This window comes from Dipodomys ordii, unplaced genomic scaffold (genome assembly GCF_000151885.1).
Source record: "Dipodomys ordii isolate 6190 unplaced genomic scaffold, Dord_2.0 Scaffold31, whole genome shotgun sequence".
Taxonomy (NCBI): domain Eukaryota; kingdom Metazoa; phylum Chordata; class Mammalia; order Rodentia; family Heteromyidae; genus Dipodomys; species Dipodomys ordii.
In genome coordinates, this window is record NW_012267247.1 from 9,929,716 (window position 1) to 9,949,260 (window position 19,545).

The window sequence follows — 19,545 nt, forward strand, 5'->3', positions numbered from 1 at the left end:
AATGTCACTTTATTAGAAGCTGGAGTTTAAACTCTGGTCTGCAAGGCCTGAGAGCTCATATTCATTCCCTAGTTAGCTGGAGCCCTAGGATGTGGTCAACACTTGGCAATGTGGCAGTGGCAATGATTACTAGTGGTTTACGTGGTGAGTTGATGGCTAGGGGTAGGCAAGGAGTCCAATAGCTGAGAGGCTCTGAGGTGACATGACCACGTCATGTGGATCTACTGCTACTGGTGTCAAGTTCCAAGAAAATATGCAGACAAATCTCCAATAAAGCAATTGCTTTATTGGGAATGAAATGTGAAAGTAGAATCACAGTGTGAGACTCACACACAGACCAAGATGTCCTGAAGTGCAAACACAGGAAAGGCTAGGTACTCTGAGAAAGGGAAAGCTGCATTGTACATTCATGGTACTGACAGTTGCTGGCTACAACTTATCCTCAAACCATACAAGCTGGTTTGCTTATTTAAGCTTGTGACACTGTATTCTCATTGAGCAGACGACTGGCTTTGTGATATCAAATCCTGCGTGAGGACTTCCCTTTGTGGCCTTCCCCAGCTCCTTTGGCCAGAGTTTGGCACAGATGACTCTGTTTTGAATCTGACAGCATTCATATTGGATCAAAATTGACTCCGAATTCAACATTCTGAACAGAATGAGGTGGAGTGATAGGAAACAGTGAAGAACAGGGCTCTCTAGGCCAGACAGATGGGGCTGTGGCCTGGCCTGGATACCTCCTCACCAGGTGACCTGGATCAGACTCTGGGCTGGAAGACCTTGTGGCTGTGAGACTCTGGGTAAGTCATTTCATCTTCCAAGAATTGGTTTCCATTCCCTCAGAAGGAACAATGTCATGTGAGCTTTACCTACCTGACCCTCAGGATGTCTCCCAGGAACTCTGTGTGGCGGCAGTTTTCCTGTCCTTGGCGGCAGAGGAGGAAATGAGTCCACGACTGGAATACCCAGGGTGGGTCCCAGAAGCAGCAGCAGAGCCAGGACTTGGTCATCTGCATTTCATTACATGATCTTTCTCAGAGCATGGAGACTAGTCTAGACCCCAAGTTTTCCAGAGTCTGTTTTCTGGGACTTTTCAGCCTTGTTCTTAACTCTTTCAGGCTCAGGTTGAATAACTGTCCCAACCACTACATTATGCCCCACATTTTAAATCCTGGCCATTTGGGCCTCTGTTTCTTCTTCTGCCCAAGGGTCCACACACCACCACTATTTCAAGTCCTGCACACGGTATTTAGCACATAGTCTGTGCTCTGCCAGGAAACTCAAGCAACTTTATTGTGCCCCCATAGCAGCCTGCTCCTGAGATAGCAATGAGCTTCCTTAACAGCCTCTCACCTACAAGGACAAGTTTGTCATCATCTGCCTGAACATTTTTGAGTATGGCTTAAAACAGCAGGAGAAGAGGAAAATAGAACTAGATACCTTCAATGAATGTATGCTCGAGGCCATCCACGAAAACCAGGAGCAAGGCAAGTTCAAGATTGCCAAGTTCGAGGAGAAACACATGCTGGTAGGTCCCCCTTGCCTCCTTTGAGCCTTATTTCCTCCTGCTATGGAGGACCTGCAACTATTGTGACTCCTAAGGCCTGTGGACATTGTCCCATTTGCCCAGGGATCACACCTTCATTGAGTGGTAGACCCATGATTGAGCTCATTGAGCTCTTCAACCACAGCACCCCATTGCTTGATGACTGAGCCAATATGGGGCTTGCAGGTCTCTACAAAGATGCCCTTGGAATTCAAGGTCATTCCGATCATCATTGCTATTAGTAATGGTATTATTTGTGCTACTCTGATGACGACCATGACAATTCCTTCCTTCTGTTCATGCATTCATTTAGCAGGCATTTTTGGAGCCCCACTTTGTGCCTGGCCCTGGGTTACTGGGGTGATGTTGCACATGACTGCTGTCCTTAGGGAGTTTAAGGACCAAGCTCTCTCCACCTGAGTGAGCACAGTGGTCTGTGATATCCTGGAGAGAAACCTTAGAGCTTAGGGAGTCTAAGGAAAGTGAGGCTGAGTCAGGCAGGTGTGTTGGAGGAAGGATGTCTGACCTAGCAGAGAAGAAGGCTCTAGCATTCAGGACTCAACATAAGCAGGGGTCATTGGAAAGGGACCAGTCTGTACTTTTTGTTTCTTTGAGTTAGCATTATCCTTATTATTTGAGACAGGGTGGCTACTGGAATTGATGAAGCTGTAGGGAGAATTTCTCCAAACGAGTGAATTCCTCCCATGGCCCTTGAGTACTGAGTTCATGTCTTTGTTTTGTTTTTGTGGTGTCCTGGGGCTGGACTCTGGAACTGGGGACTGCCCCTGAGTTTTGGGTTTGTTGTTGTTATTGTTTTGTGTTCAAGGTTAGTGCTCTACCACTTTGAGCCACAGATTCACTTATGGCTTTTTGTTGGTTGGAGATAAATCTGATGGCCTTCCCTGTCTGAGCTAACTTCAAACCATGATACTCAGATCTCAGCTTTCTGAGTAGTTAGGATTACAAGTGTGAACCACCATCATTGCAAAAAAAGAATTTTAGGACACATTGAGATGGACACCAAAAAATTATTAGCAAAGAAAATCAAAGGGAAGGTGGAAAGATAGTATTCAACCTAGACATGGGTGTGGGCCCATGGTGTGTAGAGTACTCTAACATCAGGGTTTTTAAAGTAGGCTGGGGGATTGGCTCAGATTCCCCTCTGGTTGAGTGCTCATCTATGTTCTGGACATCTGGTACATCGAATCATGTCATATGGACCCAGAGATTTAAAGGTTGGTCCCTTATTAATTTGAGGTCATTAACGACATAGATGGTTGAGCATACCTTTAAACAAAGAATGAAGCCGGGCACCAATGGCTCACACCTGTAATCCTAGCTATGCAGGAGGCTGAGATATGAGGATCACAGTTCAAAGCCAACCTGGGCAGGAAAAGCCATAAACTCTTATCTCCAATAAACCACCAGAAAACCGGAAATGGCGCTGTAGCTCAAGTGGTAGAGCACTAGCCTTGAGCTGAAAAGCTGAGGGACAGTGCTCAGGCCCAGAGTTCAAGCCCCATAACCTACAAAAAACAAAAACAAAGAATGAGTACTACCAGATGCTCCCTTCAAGACAAGTGTCCAACCTTGAGAGAAATATTACAAACACTTTGATCAAAGGAATCATTTTACCAAGTGTGTCCCCCCCACTCCCACCCCAGGACAGCTGTCATTCTTCAAAGCATTTTTGCTTAGTTCTCAGAGTATACTAATTTTAGGGACAAGCGGGAAAAGGCAGAGGGAGAAAGCTACTCCCTCTGCCCTCGCCCCTCTTTTTTAATATGTTGCAGCTCAGTGAGGGAGTGTGAAGCTTAAAGCAAAGAAAACAATGTCTGTGCTTTCATATTCATGAATACATAGTTTATCTCTGAATTCTTGGCTACTGTCTCCCATGCCTCATGCTCCCTGACCTATCCTGCCTATGTTGTTCCAGTTGGTCTCAAAGTCCTAGGCTCAAATACTCCTCCTGCCTCAGCCTCTCCAGTAGCCAGACATGTACCATCATGCCCAGCATAGGTAGCATTATTATTTTGTTGTGTGTGCTCATACTATGATTTGAGCTCAGGGCCTGGTTACTGTCCCTTAGCTTTTTTGCTCCTGATCAGTGTTCTACCACTTGAACCACAACTTGAGCCACAGCTCAACTTCCAGCTTTTTAGTGGTTAATTGGAGATACCAGTCTCACAGATTTTTCCTGCCTGGTCTGGCTTCAAACTGTCATCCTCAGATCTTAGCCTCCTGCATAGCTAGGATTACAGCTGTGAGCATTGGGCAAGACAGGATATTAACCTAATATACATAGTGGATCATTGTGAGTCTCTTAAAGAGCACTGCCGAACTTCTTTTTCCTAAAAGCTACTCACAGACACTAGTTTACTTGCAAGGTGAGAGACTTCAAGGAGCCCATAAATTCATTCAGTTTAAGCGGAGCACTCTCTCCACAATAAAGCCAGTTAGACATAACAGGGTTGGCCTCCAACCCCAGATTTCCTAGCCCTCCCCACTCCCACAGCCTTGTCCTTGCCTCAGGAGCCTGACTGAGGGTCTTCATGTCCTGTGTGATTTGATTCTTGAGACCCTTCTTACTATGAGGAGGTATGTTACTGCATTGGAGCAGCAGTTAAAACTTTCAGCAGAGGGACACATTTGGTTCCCATCTGTGTTTGGTTTGGCCTGCAAAAGGTTTAAAAATGTCTTGAGCATCCTGCTGACAGTGAAAACAGGAAGATTTCATGGGGAAATGTGGCTGCCAACTTCTTCTCCTGAGGCAGCTGTCATCAGAATTGTTCTCTTTGGACTGGACAGGCCACCCTCCAGTCCTCTATTCCTGTCCAGCCACTTCCTAGTGTTTCTTCTTTGGTTTCCTGTAGCTCCTGGAATTGGGATGGCTGGAGGTCAGTCAGTGGCTCCTCCTGAGGCCCAGATTCCCTCAGGGCACCGAGTCCATGTGGAAGAAAAGTAGGATGTGGCCAGGTGAAGCCTGACTGGACCAAGCCACCCACTTCCAGGAGCCAGGCTTTGTTCCTCAGAACAAGCCAGTTCCTCTATAGCCTGAGCAGTGACTCTCACTCAGACAGCCCACAGGGCCTGGAAACATCTGTACCCAGATCCAGGTGCACCACTCACCACCTGGTCTGACTTGATATTGGAAAGCACATCCTAAGTTGAGGCCTCTGTCCTGGAAGTTCCAAAGACCCTATGGATCCTGAGCACCCCTAGTTACCTCCCCACCCAGGTCCCTTCCTATAGCTCTGCCCTGCTTTCCTCCCATCCACAGTTTAGTCCTCATAGTAAGGCACCAGTGGCTCATACTTATAATCTTAGCTACCAAAGAGGTTGAGATCTGGAGGATCAGGGTTCAAAGCTAGCCTGGGCAGAAGAGTTTATAAGACTCCATCCCTAAAATAACCAGTAAAAAGCCAGGCTGGAGGCATTGTTTAAATGATTGCGTGCCAGCTGAACAAGCTAAGCAAGCAAGCAGATCAAGTGTAAGGCACTGAGTTAAAACCTAGGGTATAGTGGCTTATCATTGTAATCCTTAGGAGGCTGAGATCAGGAAGACTGCAGTTCAAGGCTAGCCTAGGCAAAAAGTTTGCAAGACCCCATCTCAACCAATAAAAAGCTGGATGTAGTAGCACCTATCATCTCAGCTATCTGGAAAGCATAAATGGGAGGATCACAGTTCAGGCCAGCCCAAAAGGACTAAGGGAGACCCTATGTGTCAACAGAAAACAAAAAGGCTTGGGTATTGGCTCAAAAAAACTACCTAGTAAGTGCAGAGTGTCAGTAACTACAAACCCCTGAGTTCAAACCCCAGTACTGCCAAGAAAAAAAGTTCCCTGTATTTTCTTCTAACATATTTATGATTTTCCTTTTCATAACTGAATCTTCACTTCCATCAGGAACTTGTATTCATATAAGGTTTGAAGTAGAGATTGAGTTTCTTTTTTCTTTTTTTTGGGTCCGGTCGTGGGGCCTGAACTCTGGGCCTGGGTGCTGTCCCTCAGCTCTTCAGCTCAAGGCTAGTGCTCTACCACTTGAGCCACAGTGCCACTTCCGACTTTTTTCTTTTTGCTTATGTGGTGCTGAGGAATTGAACCCAGGGCCTCAGGCATGCAAGGCAAGCGCTCTACCACTGAGCCACCTTCCCAGCCCTTGAGTTTGATTTCTATCTAGATGGGAAGTATCTTTTTTCCCACTGACTCATGACCAATTAACTCTATCCTGCTCCATGACTAATACTAAGTATCTAAAAACAAGCTGATGTTGCATGAGGGCTGATCACAATGCCTCCAGCCTGGCTTTTTACTGGTTATTTTAGGGATGGAGTCTTATAAACTCTTCTGCCCAGGCTAGCTTTGAACCCTGATCCTCCAGATCTCAGCCTAGAGAACATGATCAGCCTCTTGGAAGGTGGTGGCTTAAGCCTATTATCCTAGCTACTTTTGGGAGTCAGTGATGTGGGATCACTATTTGGAGCTGGCCTAGGCATACAGATTGGCGAGACTCCATTTAATGCAATAGCTGGACACAGTGGTGTGCACCTGTCATCTCAAGTTATAGGGAAGCACAATGGCTGACTGCAGTGGTGCACCTGTCATCCCAGTAATGGGGAGGGGGCAGAGAGGAAATGAGAGGGGGGCGGTGCAGGAGGATCACAATCCAGGCTGGCTGAGACATAAATCAAGAATTGGGGGCTGGGTAGGTAGCTCAATGGTAGAGTGCTTGCCTTGCATGCATGAGGACCTGGGTTCGATTCCTCAGCACCACGTAAGCAGAGAGGAAAAAAAAAGGTGGAAGTGGCGCTGTGGCTCAAGTGATAGAGCACTAGCATTGAGCTGAAGAGCTGAGGGATAGCGCCCAGGCCCAGAGTTCAGGCTCCACAACCAAAAAAAAAAAAAATCTTATCTTGAAAATAACCAATGCAAAAGAGGCTGACTGAGTGGCTCAAGTGGTAGAGCAGCAAGCATGAGGCTCTCAGTTCAAATACCACTACTGCCAAAAAGAAAAAAAAAATATTAGAGATGAGTGCTGACCAGGCTCACACCAGCATTCTCTCAGGAGAATGAGATACGAGGATCTGAGAACCACAGTTCAAAGCCAGCCCAGGAAAGAAAAGTCTTGTGAGGGCTAGGAATGTGGCTTAGTGGTAGAGTGCTTGCCTAACATGCATGAGGCCTGGGTTCAATTCTTCAGTACCACATAAACAGAAAAAGCCAGCAGTGGAGCTGTGGCTCAAGTGGTAGAGTGCTAGCCTTGAGCTAAAGAATTCAGGGACAGCACTCGGGCCCTTAGTTCAAGTCCCACAACTAACAAAAAAAATTAGGTAGATACATAAGATTCATGCTTTCTGAACTCCTTTTCTTTTACCTCTTTTCTTGCCATGTGACCCCTCCTGCCCAAGTCCCTAGATACTTGCACACGTTCCTGCTACATAAAGCCACCCACCATGTTGTGATACAACCAAGTTGTGATGCATCCAAATGGCGTATGGGTGAAGCCCACCAAATGGGGTCAACTGATTTTGTACTTCCAGCCTCTAAAACTGCCTCCTGACATGTTATGCAAGCACTACCACTGAACTAAACCACCAGTCCACAATAGATAGCTTCTCCAAGCCTGTAGAGCTGGACAATGGCAGGGCTGAGATTTGAACTTGGGCAATTCCACCCCAGAGTCCAAGTTTTTTCCCATAAAACCCAATTGCCACCTAGCAGTAACTGTGCTTAATTATTGATTCCTAAAGCACAGGTTTTGGTTTTCAGAATTTAAGCGCCATCCGAGAAGAGACTGACCTGCCCACCATTGAGAAGAAGATAGTGGAGTGCAGTGAGGACATCAATGAGCTATTCAATGTGCTCATGACACTGGAGATGCAGCTGGTAGAGCAGCTGGAGGTAAGGCCTGGCGAGGCTCAGATGCAGGATCCCAGTGATAGTACTGTAGAAATACCCACAGGCATAGCTTCCACAAGCCCCTATGTTAAAACATCCAAGATGACCCTAAATTTGCTTTGGGGGGTGGGGTGGGGTGGGCGGTGCTAGGGAGATGGAATCTAGGGCCTCTAGAATGCCAGACAGGCACTTTACCACTGAGTTACACTTCCAGCACCAGATTTTAATAATTACTAACAATTTAGTCATTTAGATGGGGAACTGATTCTTATGAGAATGGGAGGTGGATCCATTCTTCTGGAATGTTCTCTCCATCCTGGAATAGCCCAGAGCTACAATAGAGAAGAGAGAGAGAGGTTTTGGATTAGACCCAAGGACCAAACAAAGGCCCCCCCTCCACAGCACAGCCTGAGGTTGCTGTTTCCCCAGTGATGTGAGGAGCCGGCTGCTCAGTGCTCAGTGCTGAGGAGGGCAAATGAAAAGTGTGGCTGTCTAAAATGCATTAGCAGCCAGGGTGACGTGTGTTCGCAGGCAGTGGAGGCTGGGAGTTGGAAGTGGTGTGATGAATTGAACCTCATCAGATGCTGCTGTGGCTGGGCCAAGAGATAGCGCCTAATCAATTCCTCACACATCAAAGTGACACCTCCGACATGAGCTAGATTTCACCATCACACTGCATGCAAGGCAGTGCTCACTCCCCGCAGGGGAGTATTCCAGCCCTGCAGAAGTAGTATGCAGCACCAGGGGAGAGCCCCCACTGCCTCTAAACCATAGCACCTGTGATGGGGGGGGTGGGGGAGGTCACCGTTCAGCACCTAATTGCTTCCTAGAACCATGCATGGTCCTGCTTGAGTCCAAATGGCTGAGGGACAGTCGTGCTTTTCACTTCACCCCATTTTCCCTCACTGCAGTGGCATTTACACATATAAAAATGTCTAATTTGCTCGGTCTGCAGAATCATCAAGGCTCCTGTGGGTACCCTGCACTTTCCCCATCTTGAGGCAATGTAAGGGGCCTGCAGCTCAGCACCCAGGAAAGGAATATGCTAAGTCCCACTGTCTAAAATGCATTGAATAGTCTAAATGCACATATTAACTGTGTTCTATCATTTCTAGGAGACTATAAATATTTTTGAACGGAACATTATCGACTTGGTAGGAATCTTTATTGAAAATGTTCAAGGCCTATATCCTTTCTGGAATGATCTCCTCCCATGAAGAGCTACTGCAGGTCCCTGAGTTTGGTCTTGGCCTCCAGAGGAACTGGATAAGAGGGGTCCATACTTTGAACAAAAGACAGGGAATAGGCTAGGCACTGGTGTTTCATCCTGTAATCTTAGCTACTCAAGAGGCTGAGATCTGAGGGTCCCTGTTCAAAGCCAGCCTGAGCATGAAAGTCTGTGAGACTGTTATCGGCAATGAAGCATCCAAAAAAGCCAGGTGTGGAGCTGTGGCTCAAGTAGTAGAGCACTCACTTGGAGCAAAAAATGCTCGGGGACAGTGTCCAGGCCCTGAGTTCGAGCCCTAAGACTAGCACAAAAGAAAGAAAGAAAGGAGGAGGAGAAGGAGGAAGGGGGGGAGGAAAGGAGGAGGGAAAAAGGAGGAAGGAGGAGGAGGGGGAGGAGAAGAGGAGGAGTAGGAGGCAGAAGAAGAGAAGGAGGAAGACAGGAAAAGCTGCTTCAGAAGCCTGCAAAGAAGCTTGCAGGTGATCATCTGTAGGATTGCTCACCTGTCCCCCTCTATGGCCACCAATGCCCTAAAGTTGTCCCATCATCCCTCTAATGATCATACTTTCCTCCAGATATACCTACTTCCCATTTGATTTACAAAAAGATACATTCCTTTCTGACTTATAGAAAGAGCTACATTTCCGAGAGGATATTTAAATTGACCACAGGATCTTACTTAATTAGAATCTACACCTTTGAAATTAGAAGAAGATAAAACTTCCAGTTTCCTGAGGGAAAAGCTCTCTTTAAAAGCATGTCATTTTGGCAACCACATAGAATGTCCAAAAGAATGTTTCATGAGGCCGGGCACTGGTGGCTCATGCCTGTAATCCTAGCTACTCAGGAGGCTGAGATCTGAGGATCACGGTTCAAAGCCAGCCTGGGCAGGAAAGACCATGAGACTCTTTATCTCCAATAAAACCACCAGAAAACCGGAAGTGGCGCTATGGCTCAAGTGGTAGAGCGCTCGCCTTGAGCTGAAGAGCTGAGGGACAGCACCCAAGCCCAGAGTTCAAGCCCCACGACCAAAAAAAGAAACCAAAAAAGAATGTTCCATGAGGCCTAAGGGAGATTCCAAATGATGGCCTTGTTAGAGGAATGCTTTGGATGCCCAGAGGGACTGCTATGCAATCAAGTCCTCATATATTTTTTCTCCAATGGGTAACATTTGTGGATAGATGATATTCCAGAACCACTGGGCTGGTGCAACTTCCATATTGAAGACACTGACAAATTATAAGAAGCTTGTTAGATTAAGTATTAAAGCTAGAAGCCAACAGTTAAGGCATGATCAGCCATCTCTCTACCTGAACTTAGGACCTGCCACATGGGGACAAACTGCTAAGCTCCACTCTGATCCTTGGAGACCCCAGACAGTTCCTGAGATTCAGAGTCTGGCAAGCCAATGAAAGTTTTAGAGGTAGCAAGTGGTACCCAGGGTACAGGGTGAGTAGCGGCTAACCCAGAGGCCAGACCCAGGATCTTCCCTGAGCTTCATTTGGTCATACTGACCAAATGAAAGGGTGGGAGACATTGTAGTAGTGGAGGCAAGCTGTGCAAAAGGCCCTGAGGATGAACCAGAGGTCCTTTTTATGTGTGTATATGTCAGTACTGGGGCTTAAGCACAGAGCCTAGACATCATCCCTTAGCTTTTTGTGTTCATAGTTGGTGATCTGCTGCCTGAGCCACAGCTCCACTGCCAGCGTTCTGGTGGTTAACTGAAGATAAGAGGTTCATGGACTTTTCTGCCCAACGTAGCTTCAAACCATAATCCTCAGATCTCAGCTTTCTGAGAAGTTAGGATTACAGGTGTGAGGCACTATGGCTCAGTAGGGTCCTTAAGCTCCCTCTGGCTGCTGTGGAGAAAAGGAGTAAAAATGTGAAAGAGCAATCCAGTCAACTGCAGTGTCCAGGTAGGAGGCCATAGGATAGGGAGGCTGATGAGATAATAATACAGAGGTAAGCTGGGCACTGAGGGTCAATGATAACCAGAGCAAGCTAGGTGGGTGGGGGTTGGCCCCGGGGCTTGCTGCACATAGATGATGGCTGTGAAGTCAATGCCACCTCTTTGCACCTCAATGTTCATCTTAAAGTCTGTTCTGTCGAGCAGAGATGAGATGGACCTCTGCTTGTCAGAGGCCCAGCCAAAGGCCAGGAACACTCAGGGCTTGCTCCAACTCTGGCTTTGCTTAACCACTGCACAATGGCTCAGTGTCGGGACCTAGAGAATCACCATCATGAGAAGCTCCTGGAGATCTCCATCAACACCTTGGAGAAGATCCTCAAGGGCGAGCTTGACGAGGACCTTCCTGACTCTGTGCGCGCGGTGAGCCAAGAGTGCAGGGCTTGTGGTGCTATAGGTTGGGTATGGAAAATGAGGCTGTGTTGCGGTGGTTAGGTGTGGTTGTGGCCGGGTGAATAAGGCGGTGTGGATAGGTAAAATGCAAACCATCCCTACTTGGCTCAAGTAGTCTTGACAGCCTCTCAGCACTTCAGCTTCCCCATCTGCAAAAGTAATGTGCTTTTCAGGGTTGTTGGTGGGTGAATTAGGCTAACATGTCACCTGGCAGGGCACCCAGTGGGGTCCAGTTAGGGAGGAGCTCAAGGTGGTTTCAATTTATCAGTAGGTTGGTTTCTAAAAGTTCAACTCCATAGGGTCTCCTGGCCCTTTCTAAGAGATACAGTGACAAACAGAGGTGAAGGTCTAAGATTCCCCTCAAAAGTCTTACTTTAAGAGTCTGACAAGAAAGACTACTGGGGTGTTGGTACTATGCCTAAGCATCATTTTTCTCTTTCCCTCCCTCCCTCCCTCCCTTCCTTCTTTCTTTCCTTCTTCCTTCCTTCCTTCCTCTCTCTCTCTCTTCCTTCCTTCCTTCCTTTCTTTCTTTCTTTCTCTCTCTCTTTCTTTCTTTTGCCAGTCCTGGGGCTTAAACTCAGGGCCTGGGCCTCAAGGCTAGCGCTCTACCACTTGAGCCACAGCGCCACTTCCGGCTTTTTTCTTTTTGCTTATGTGGTGCTGAGGAATCGAACCCAGGGCCTCAGACATGCAAGGCACGTGCTCTACCACTGAGCCACCTTCCCATCCTTCTTGTTTAATTTTTTTTTGGGGGGGTGTCCAGTCATGGGGCCTGAACTCTGGGCCTGGGTGCTGTCCCTCAGCTCTTCAGCTCAAGGTGAGCGCTCTACCACTTGAGCCACAGTACCACTTCCGGCTTTTTCTGCTTATGTGGTGCTGAGGAATCGAACCCAGGGCCTCATGCATGCAAGGCGAGCACTCTACCACTGAGCCACCTTCCCAGCCCCTGTCTTTTGTTTAATTTTTTTGATGGGGTACCTTCCCAGCCTTCTAAGCATAATTTTTAACCCAACTTCCCGTGGTGCATCCAGTGATAGAGGTCAGGGCAGCAAGGCCAGCCCAGGATATCTGGCTGTATACTTGATCATCTGCATTGAGATGCTCCATCTGAGTGTATATTGGGGTCCAGCAGTATGTATGTGTCTGGGTAAGGGTGCAGGTGTGCACAGAAAGAGCACAGAGGCCCACACGCTTCCTGTCAAGGACTTGCCTTCGCTCTGCATCATCCATTCCACTGTCAGTTTCTCAGCTGCCCTCCACTGCCATGTCACCACCAAACCAAGTCACTGCCATCCTTTGCCTGGCCTCCTAGCTGCTCTCTAACAGGCTCTTCTCCTCATGAAGACAGAAGGATCCTTTGAAAAATCCAAATCATGCCAGTTCACACTTTTGCCCTCCACCCCTTCATGGCTTGCTATGACTCCTAGACTTACGTTATGCCTTCTAGGCACCTGATCCTCAGGACTAGGCCTGCTTGCCTTGGCAGTCCCCTCCCCCACATCCAGTCCTGATGCTTATCTACCTTCCCCCTTCCCCCTCCCCAAACCTCTGAGCTATTCCCCAGTCTCCCAGGCCTGCTCATTTCAGTTCATATTCCATCTGGCAGACGTGCTCTTCCCTTGGGTCTCCATGTACACAGTTTGTCCTTGTCATTCAAAACTCAGCTCAAATGTCAGCTCCTTGGAGAGGCCTTCCCTCCCTCTTTCCTCACCTTCCTGAAAACCGTTGTCCCTCTCTATCACCTACCCCAGTTCCAAATTCTCTGGTTCCGGTTGATTTTCTTAAGTGATTATTCATACTACATATAAGCTTGTGAGAAAGGACAAGGACAGTCCTTCATCCCTATGCATCTAACAGTGCCAAAGACAGTGTTCAGTGTCCAGCACAGGTGCCAGGAGTCATCTGTGGAATATAGGTGAGCATGCATCCATCAAGCCTCCACTCTTGGTAGGTGCTGGGCTAAGTCCTGCAGACAGAGGCCAGCACTCCTGTAGCCTGACCTATGGCAAGATGGATATCCTCATAGCATTCTTTCTCTAAGCCATTAAATGCAGCTAATTGTTGAACAGAAATGGGAAAAATGTCACCCTTCCTGAAGCCAGGAAATAATTTTCTGCAAAGAGAGCCTGCTCCAAAACTCCCCAGATAGACTCTTATGAGCTAGAGGAGTTCACAGGTCTGTGACCCCCAGGGGACACAGCACTGAAACATAGCTACCTGTTAATGGTTGGGACACACAGCAAAAGATGGGCTCTGGAGGGATCCAGGGAGTTAGGCAGGGATGCTGTGTGCAGTGGCCTGCCCTCCCTTCTGCCCAGCAGGTCCTGCCTGGTGCCACCTGACACTGTCCCTATGGCTCATAAAATACTCAGAACCTAATGATCAAGTAGGCACTGACCACAGTGGCTGACAATGGTGGGTTCTCTCACAGGGGGCTTGCCACTCTCTGGCCTGAGATCACACATGACTTCATTTACTTCTCAAAGGAACACCACCTTCTCACCCCAGATGAGAACGCTCAGTAAAAATGGGGCTCAGAGATGCTTGGTAAAATGCCCAAATCTTGGGAGTTCTAGAGTCCAAATTGGAACTCTAATCTGATAGATACTGAGCCTGGGCCATGACTGCAGAGCCAGGGCTGTACCCTTACTGGAGACCATAAACTGGCCATTTTGAGCATACTAGACATGAGATTCTTCCTTTCAGCCAAGGGGCTCAGGAGCCCACTAACAAGGCTATATGGAGTATGGCTCTTGAGGACTTATGTGGACAGCCAGTGGGAACCTCTGCCCCTTGGGAATATCTGAAGTTGCAGGCCAGACATCCCCAGGATTTTTTTTTTTTTTTTGTCCGTGGTGGGGCCTGAACTCTGGACCAGGGCACTGTCCCTCAGCTCTTCAGCTCAAGGCTAGTGTTCTACCACTTGAGGCACAGCACCACTTCTGGCTCTTTCTGCTTATGTGGTACTGAGGAATCGAACCCAGGGCTTCATGCATGCACAGCAAGCACTCTACCACTGAGCCGCCTTCCCAGCCCCAGCCCCAGGATCTTTGAATCTCCACTTTGACATGGAAAAGTATGTACATTATGGTTTCCTTTTCTGGGTCAGGAAACTGAAGTACAGAGACGAAAGTAACCTGCCCATGCAGTAGAGCAGTGATTAGAACCCAGGCAATTTGACTCAAAGCTTTTAACAGAATGTCTCCTGAGTCTATAGCAAAAGGTGGGGGGGGGGCGTGTATTCATAGACATGGGTGAGAGAAAAAACAAACAAAAAAACCTAGCTTCCATTACCAAGTAATATCGAACAGATCATGCTTAAGAAGTCACACTGAAGCCAGGCGCCGGTGGCTCATGCCTGTAATCCTAGCTACTCAGGGGACTGAGATCTGAGGATTGTAGTTCAAAGCCAGCCTGGGCAGGAAAGTCTGAGAGACTCTTACCTCCAATAAAACCACTCAGAAAACCAGAAATGGCACTGTGGCTCAAGTGGTAGAGTGCTAGCTTTGAACTGAAAAGCTGAGGGACAGCACTCAGGCTGAGTTCAAGCCCCACAAGCGACCAAAAAAAAGAAAAGAAAAGAACAAAGTCACCCTGATAAGATTATCTTCCAAATGCCTCTCATTCAGTTGAGTGATTGTTATCAGTGCAGGCTGTCCCACATTTGTTCAAGTCCTGCCCATTTTAGATAGGAGCTGGAGGGAAAGCTGGAGCCTGGAGCCTACAGTGAGGGAGGTCTGAGTAGTACTGGCAGTCACAGCTTACTGTTTAGGAGGTGGCAGGACTGCCAGGTATACTGCCTAGTACTCTGAATGTCCATGTAGTTGTCCAGATGCTAAACCAGGGCCAGTGCTCAGACCTAGGCCTTGGAGATGACTCATGAGTCCTCACATTCGGCTCAAGGGACAGATCCTGGGTTTGACCCAGGCTAGCAGTCCCTAGACAGTATGGTTGCAATAAGATTTTAGCTGGGATCAGGAAACTTCCTCCTCCCAGCTCCCACAAATCCATGCCCCATCAGGCCAAGCCACTCTGTCTCTTGTGCTACAGAGCCACATGGTATGACAAGATGATCTGTCCTACATGCCATGGGGCAACAAACCTCAAGCCATCAACAGCACTGAAGTCCTGGGAAAGGGGTACCAGCTGTGTCTTTCCCAAAAGTCCCCATCATGAAGTCTCTGTGAAAGAAATATGTCTTTACATATCAGAGGGGATAATGTTTAGGGTGCTCCTTACCAACTTAAAAAAAAAACCTTTTTGGGGGGTTGGTTATTGGGCTTGAACTCAGGGCCTGGGCGCTGTCCCTGAGCTCTTTCACTCAAGGTTAGAGGTCTACCATTTTAAGACACAGCACCACTTCCAGTTTTCTGGTGGTTAACTGGAGATGAGTGTCTCATGGAATTTCCTGCCTGGACTGGCTTTGAATTGTGAGCCTCAGATCTCAGCCTCCTGAGTACCTAGGATGTCAGGTAAGCTACCAGTGCCCAGCTTGTAACTTACATTTTTAAAGAATTTCATTAACCAAGTGTGGCATTATACTCCTAGAGTTCTAGCTACTCAAGTAGCTGAGGCAGGAGGATGGCTGAGCTCAGGAGTTCAAGTCCATTTTGGACATTTCAACAAACAAAATTCTAAAACCACGAAAACTTCTTTAAACCAGATTCCTTTCATTTGTAGTTTACAAATTTTACATCATTTTTCACACTAATTCTAAACCATAAATTTCTAAGCAGACTGAGTTTCTCAAAGTCTCTGAAGCCATAGTCTCTATATTCAGATTTTATAGAGGAAGATCTCCCTGCCTGACTTAAAAGATCATCTACAACTCACTTTCCAGAATGAAAAATGAGAACTTTTTCATGTTGGGGTTGTGGCTACTTCCAAAATAGCAAAAACACCTGCTGCTTAGCTCACTGCCTGAGGCTCAGCCTGGGCAGGTTTCCCTCATCTTTGAACCCTTCCCAGAGCCTGGCCTGGGGCCTGGTATACAGGGAGAAAGAACTTAATGACTTCTTGTCATTGCTACCATGTGACTGTGCTAATTGGTCCCCTAGTCACTTCATTCCACACATCAGCTAACTTGGGTTGTCTCACATGGGATTCTGTAGAAAACCAGCATCCTATAGATATTTTTCTGGAGTCTGTGGCCCAATAAGTTGAGAAACCAAGAGATAAAAGTTTCCAAGGTTTATTTATTTATTTATAGGCCCTTGCAAAGCCTTCAAGGACATCTTGTGCCTGTGAGGATTCAGTTATAACCTGAAGGATGATGGCTTTTCCCAATTGTATTTCACCAAAGAATACTTCTCTCCCCCAGCATCGCAAGATTCACCAAACATATGCCTATCCCTTAGCCATAAATCCACAAAATAGATTACAGAATATCTAAGATTTCAGATTTTTTTATGGGAAGCATTTCAAAATCTGAATATCAATGACATTTGAAATACTTATGGTTCTAAGCATTTCAGATTAGGGATGCTCACCAGTGTATGTCCCATGCAACAGTCCTCTCTACAACACCGAAAATTTAAGTCCTTTACAAAGTTTCTCCAATGTGGAGTGAAAGCACTGCATACTAAGGTTCTAGCAACTTTCTCCTGCCCTGGGAAATGACTGTTCTCAATTTTTACCCATTCTAGGCACAAATAGCCACAGCATCCATACCTATTACCAGCCAAGCACAATAGACAGTGGTGATTTGTTAACAACTGTTTACAAGGCAGAAAACAAAGAACAGGAGAAAGCAGAAGCTAGGTGCAGTGACTCAAGCCTTTAATCCTAGCTACTTGGGAGGCAGAGATTGAAGAATTGTATGAGGCTACCCCAGGCCAAACAAAGAAAATTTGTGAGAATCCCATCTTGACCAATACCTGAATGTAGTAGTGCATGCCTGTCATCCCCATAAGGTGGAGAAATGCAAACAGAAAATTGCATTCCAGACCAGCCTATCTCAAAAATAACCAATACAAGCCAGGTGTCAGTGGTTCATAGCTATAATTCTAGCTAACCAAGAGGCTGAGATCTGAGAATCATGATTCAAAGCCAGCCCAGGTAGACAAATCCAAGAGACTTCTTGGATTCCAATTAACCCACAAAATCCAGAACTGGAGGTATGGCTCAAGTAATAGAGTGCCAGCCGTGAACATAAAAAGCTGAGATGCCTAGATTTCAAGCCCCAATACTGGCACAATAAATAATAAACAAACAAATAAAATAGCCAAATGCAAAAAGGAGCCAGTGGAATGACTCAAGTGTTAAGAGCATGAAATGATAGAACCTGTAGCAAAGAGCGAGCCCTGAATTCAAACCCTAGTGCTACCAAAAAGAAAAGGAAGGAAGGAAGGGAGAAGGCAGGAGACCAGAGTCAAGGTTTGATCTTGTTGATGTGAGAGGCAATGGAGAGACACACAGAATTGCAAGGCCCATCACTGAGCAGCCTTGAGACCTTCAACCAGCCTTACACTTCTCTCACCTGGCTGGCAGAGGTTTGGGAAACCCAGACTCAGAGCTCCCAGGAGAGAGGCATTGTGAGAACAGGTGTCCTCGATGAGGTGGTCCTGGGCAGCCATCTGTTTTCTCCCTGGAGAAAACATGCTCCCACTGAGGACTGCATAGTAACACCTGCCACTGCTGTTAGAGAGGTAGCTGTCACCCAAGGATGAGCTGGCACAAAATGCACCAGTACAACGGTAGACTCTGAACCAGACATGATTTGCACAGCCAGGGGACTCCCAAGGGCCCCTTTTCTATTCAGCTCCCTGACTTTGTGCTCAGGGCATAATGACACTCATGATCTCCTTTGGGCCTTTCTCACTTACCAGCTTTTTGTTGACAAAGACACAATTGTTAATGCTGTTGGAGCATCGCATGACATACACCTCCTGAAGATTGATAATCGAGAAGACGAGCTGGTGACTGGGATCAACACTTGGTGTACACATTTAGTAGACAAGGTGAGTAAACTGGGTCAGTTTTTTCTAGCTATGAGCCAGAGAGAACATGGAAAATTTCCCTAGGTAGTTAGGGTATGCTATTTTCAATAAGGAATGAAATGGAGAAAGTAAGTTAAGGACTACAGAATTCCATAGTGAAGACAGTGTGGACTATTAAAGAGACTGTTTCAAATTCATTTAACCAATTCCTGCCTCAAATATAGAGAGACTGGGGTGGGAATATGGCTTGGTGGTAGAGTGCTTGCCCAGCATGCATGAAGCCTTGGGGTTTGATTCCCTAGTACCACAAACAGAAAAAGTTGGAAGTGGTGCTGTGGCTCAAGTGGTAGAGCACTAGCTATGAGCACAGAGAGGCTCAGGGATAGTGCCTAGGCCCTGAGTTCAAACCCCAGGACTGGCAAAAAATAATAATAATAATAATGAGACCATCAGAATATGGGGAGATGGGGAGGCTCTGTGGTAAATGAGATGCGAAAATTATGGAGATTTCAGAGAATATTTGCCTTTCCTTCACACTGCTCAGTAAAAATATATTTAAGCAATTATCTGACTAAAGGCCCTGGGCTTTGGTTTCACTTTCTAGATTCACAGGGATGAGATCACGAGGAACCGTAAGCGAGTGAAGGAGATCAATCAATACACCGACCACATGCAGAGCGAGCTGGATAATCTGGAATTTGGTGACATTATAGATTAGGTATATGTAAGCCAGAGGGTCCCTTCAGAATATGGCATCAGCTCCTACCATAGGGAGGAGGTGGGCTCATTTCACCCAATTCCTCAATTCAATCTTCCCTGATTGCCCTCAATACCATATTCTTTCCCCCATCCCTGGAAAAAGTTTCTAATGTAGAGAAAAATAAAGGACTAGTTACAGTTTCCCTACTTTTTTGTGTTTTTTTTTTCCTTTTTTTTTTTGGTGCCAATACTAGTTCTTGAACTCAGGGCCTGGACATTGTCCCTGAGATTTTTTGTTCAAAGCTAGGGCTCTACCGCTTGAGCCATAGCTCCACTTCTGGCTGTTTAGTATTTAATTGGGGATAAGTGTCTCATAGACTTTCCTGCCTAGGCTGACTCTGAACTGTGATCCTCAGGTATCTGGCTACATTTTCCCTATTTTAGAGAAAGAAGTGGGCATGGGGGTGGGGATGGGGGGAGCAGGCAAGGGGTGGAGTCCATGTTCAAGTATGAAAAGAAGATGGACATTCACAGCAGGCCATTTTACAAAAGTGGTGTTCAAGGTGACTGGTGGTTAGCTACAGGTTTGGCTGTGACTGAGCACCAGGCAGTGCCACTGCCATTCCCTCAGTCATGGCCAGGGTAGGCATGGATTGAGCCCTTCCCTCCTCAGAGTGCTGAAGACCAGGGAAGCAGGAAAGGTCACAACTACTACTATAGGGCTTGTGTTGGCCTCCAAGGCAGAGACTGTGGCTTCCTTAGGCTCAGAGCTTGCCTGCAGGGACCTGCACAGACTCCAATATCACCTCTGCAGCCAGGGCTGTCTCTGTGATAGTATTTTCTTAGCGCACTGTGGAAAGGTTTAGGGAGAACATGGGAAA

The 19,545-nt window shown here is 46.9% G+C and overlaps 1 protein-coding gene across 1 annotated transcript in view; it reads left to right on the plus strand.

Moving 5' to 3' along the window:
- The window catches only part of Lrrc48 (leucine rich repeat containing 48), a 35,113-nt gene extending 16,301 nt beyond the window's left edge, over positions 1 to 18,812 (plus strand). Inside the window, exons 8-13 of the mRNA XM_013016418.1 lie at positions 1,354 to 1,528; positions 7,315 to 7,446; positions 8,559 to 8,629; positions 10,874 to 10,997; positions 17,855 to 17,986; positions 18,570 to 18,812. Coding sequence (XP_012871872.1) covers positions 1,354 to 1,528; positions 7,315 to 7,446; positions 8,559 to 8,629; positions 10,874 to 10,997; positions 17,855 to 17,986; positions 18,570 to 18,683 — 748 coding nt within the window. The 3' untranslated portion in view covers positions 18,684 to 18,812. The remainder of the gene's footprint in view (positions 1 to 1,353; positions 1,529 to 7,314; positions 7,447 to 8,558; positions 8,630 to 10,873; positions 10,998 to 17,854; positions 17,987 to 18,569) is intronic.
- The last annotated feature ends 733 nt before the right edge of the window (positions 18,813 to 19,545 follow it).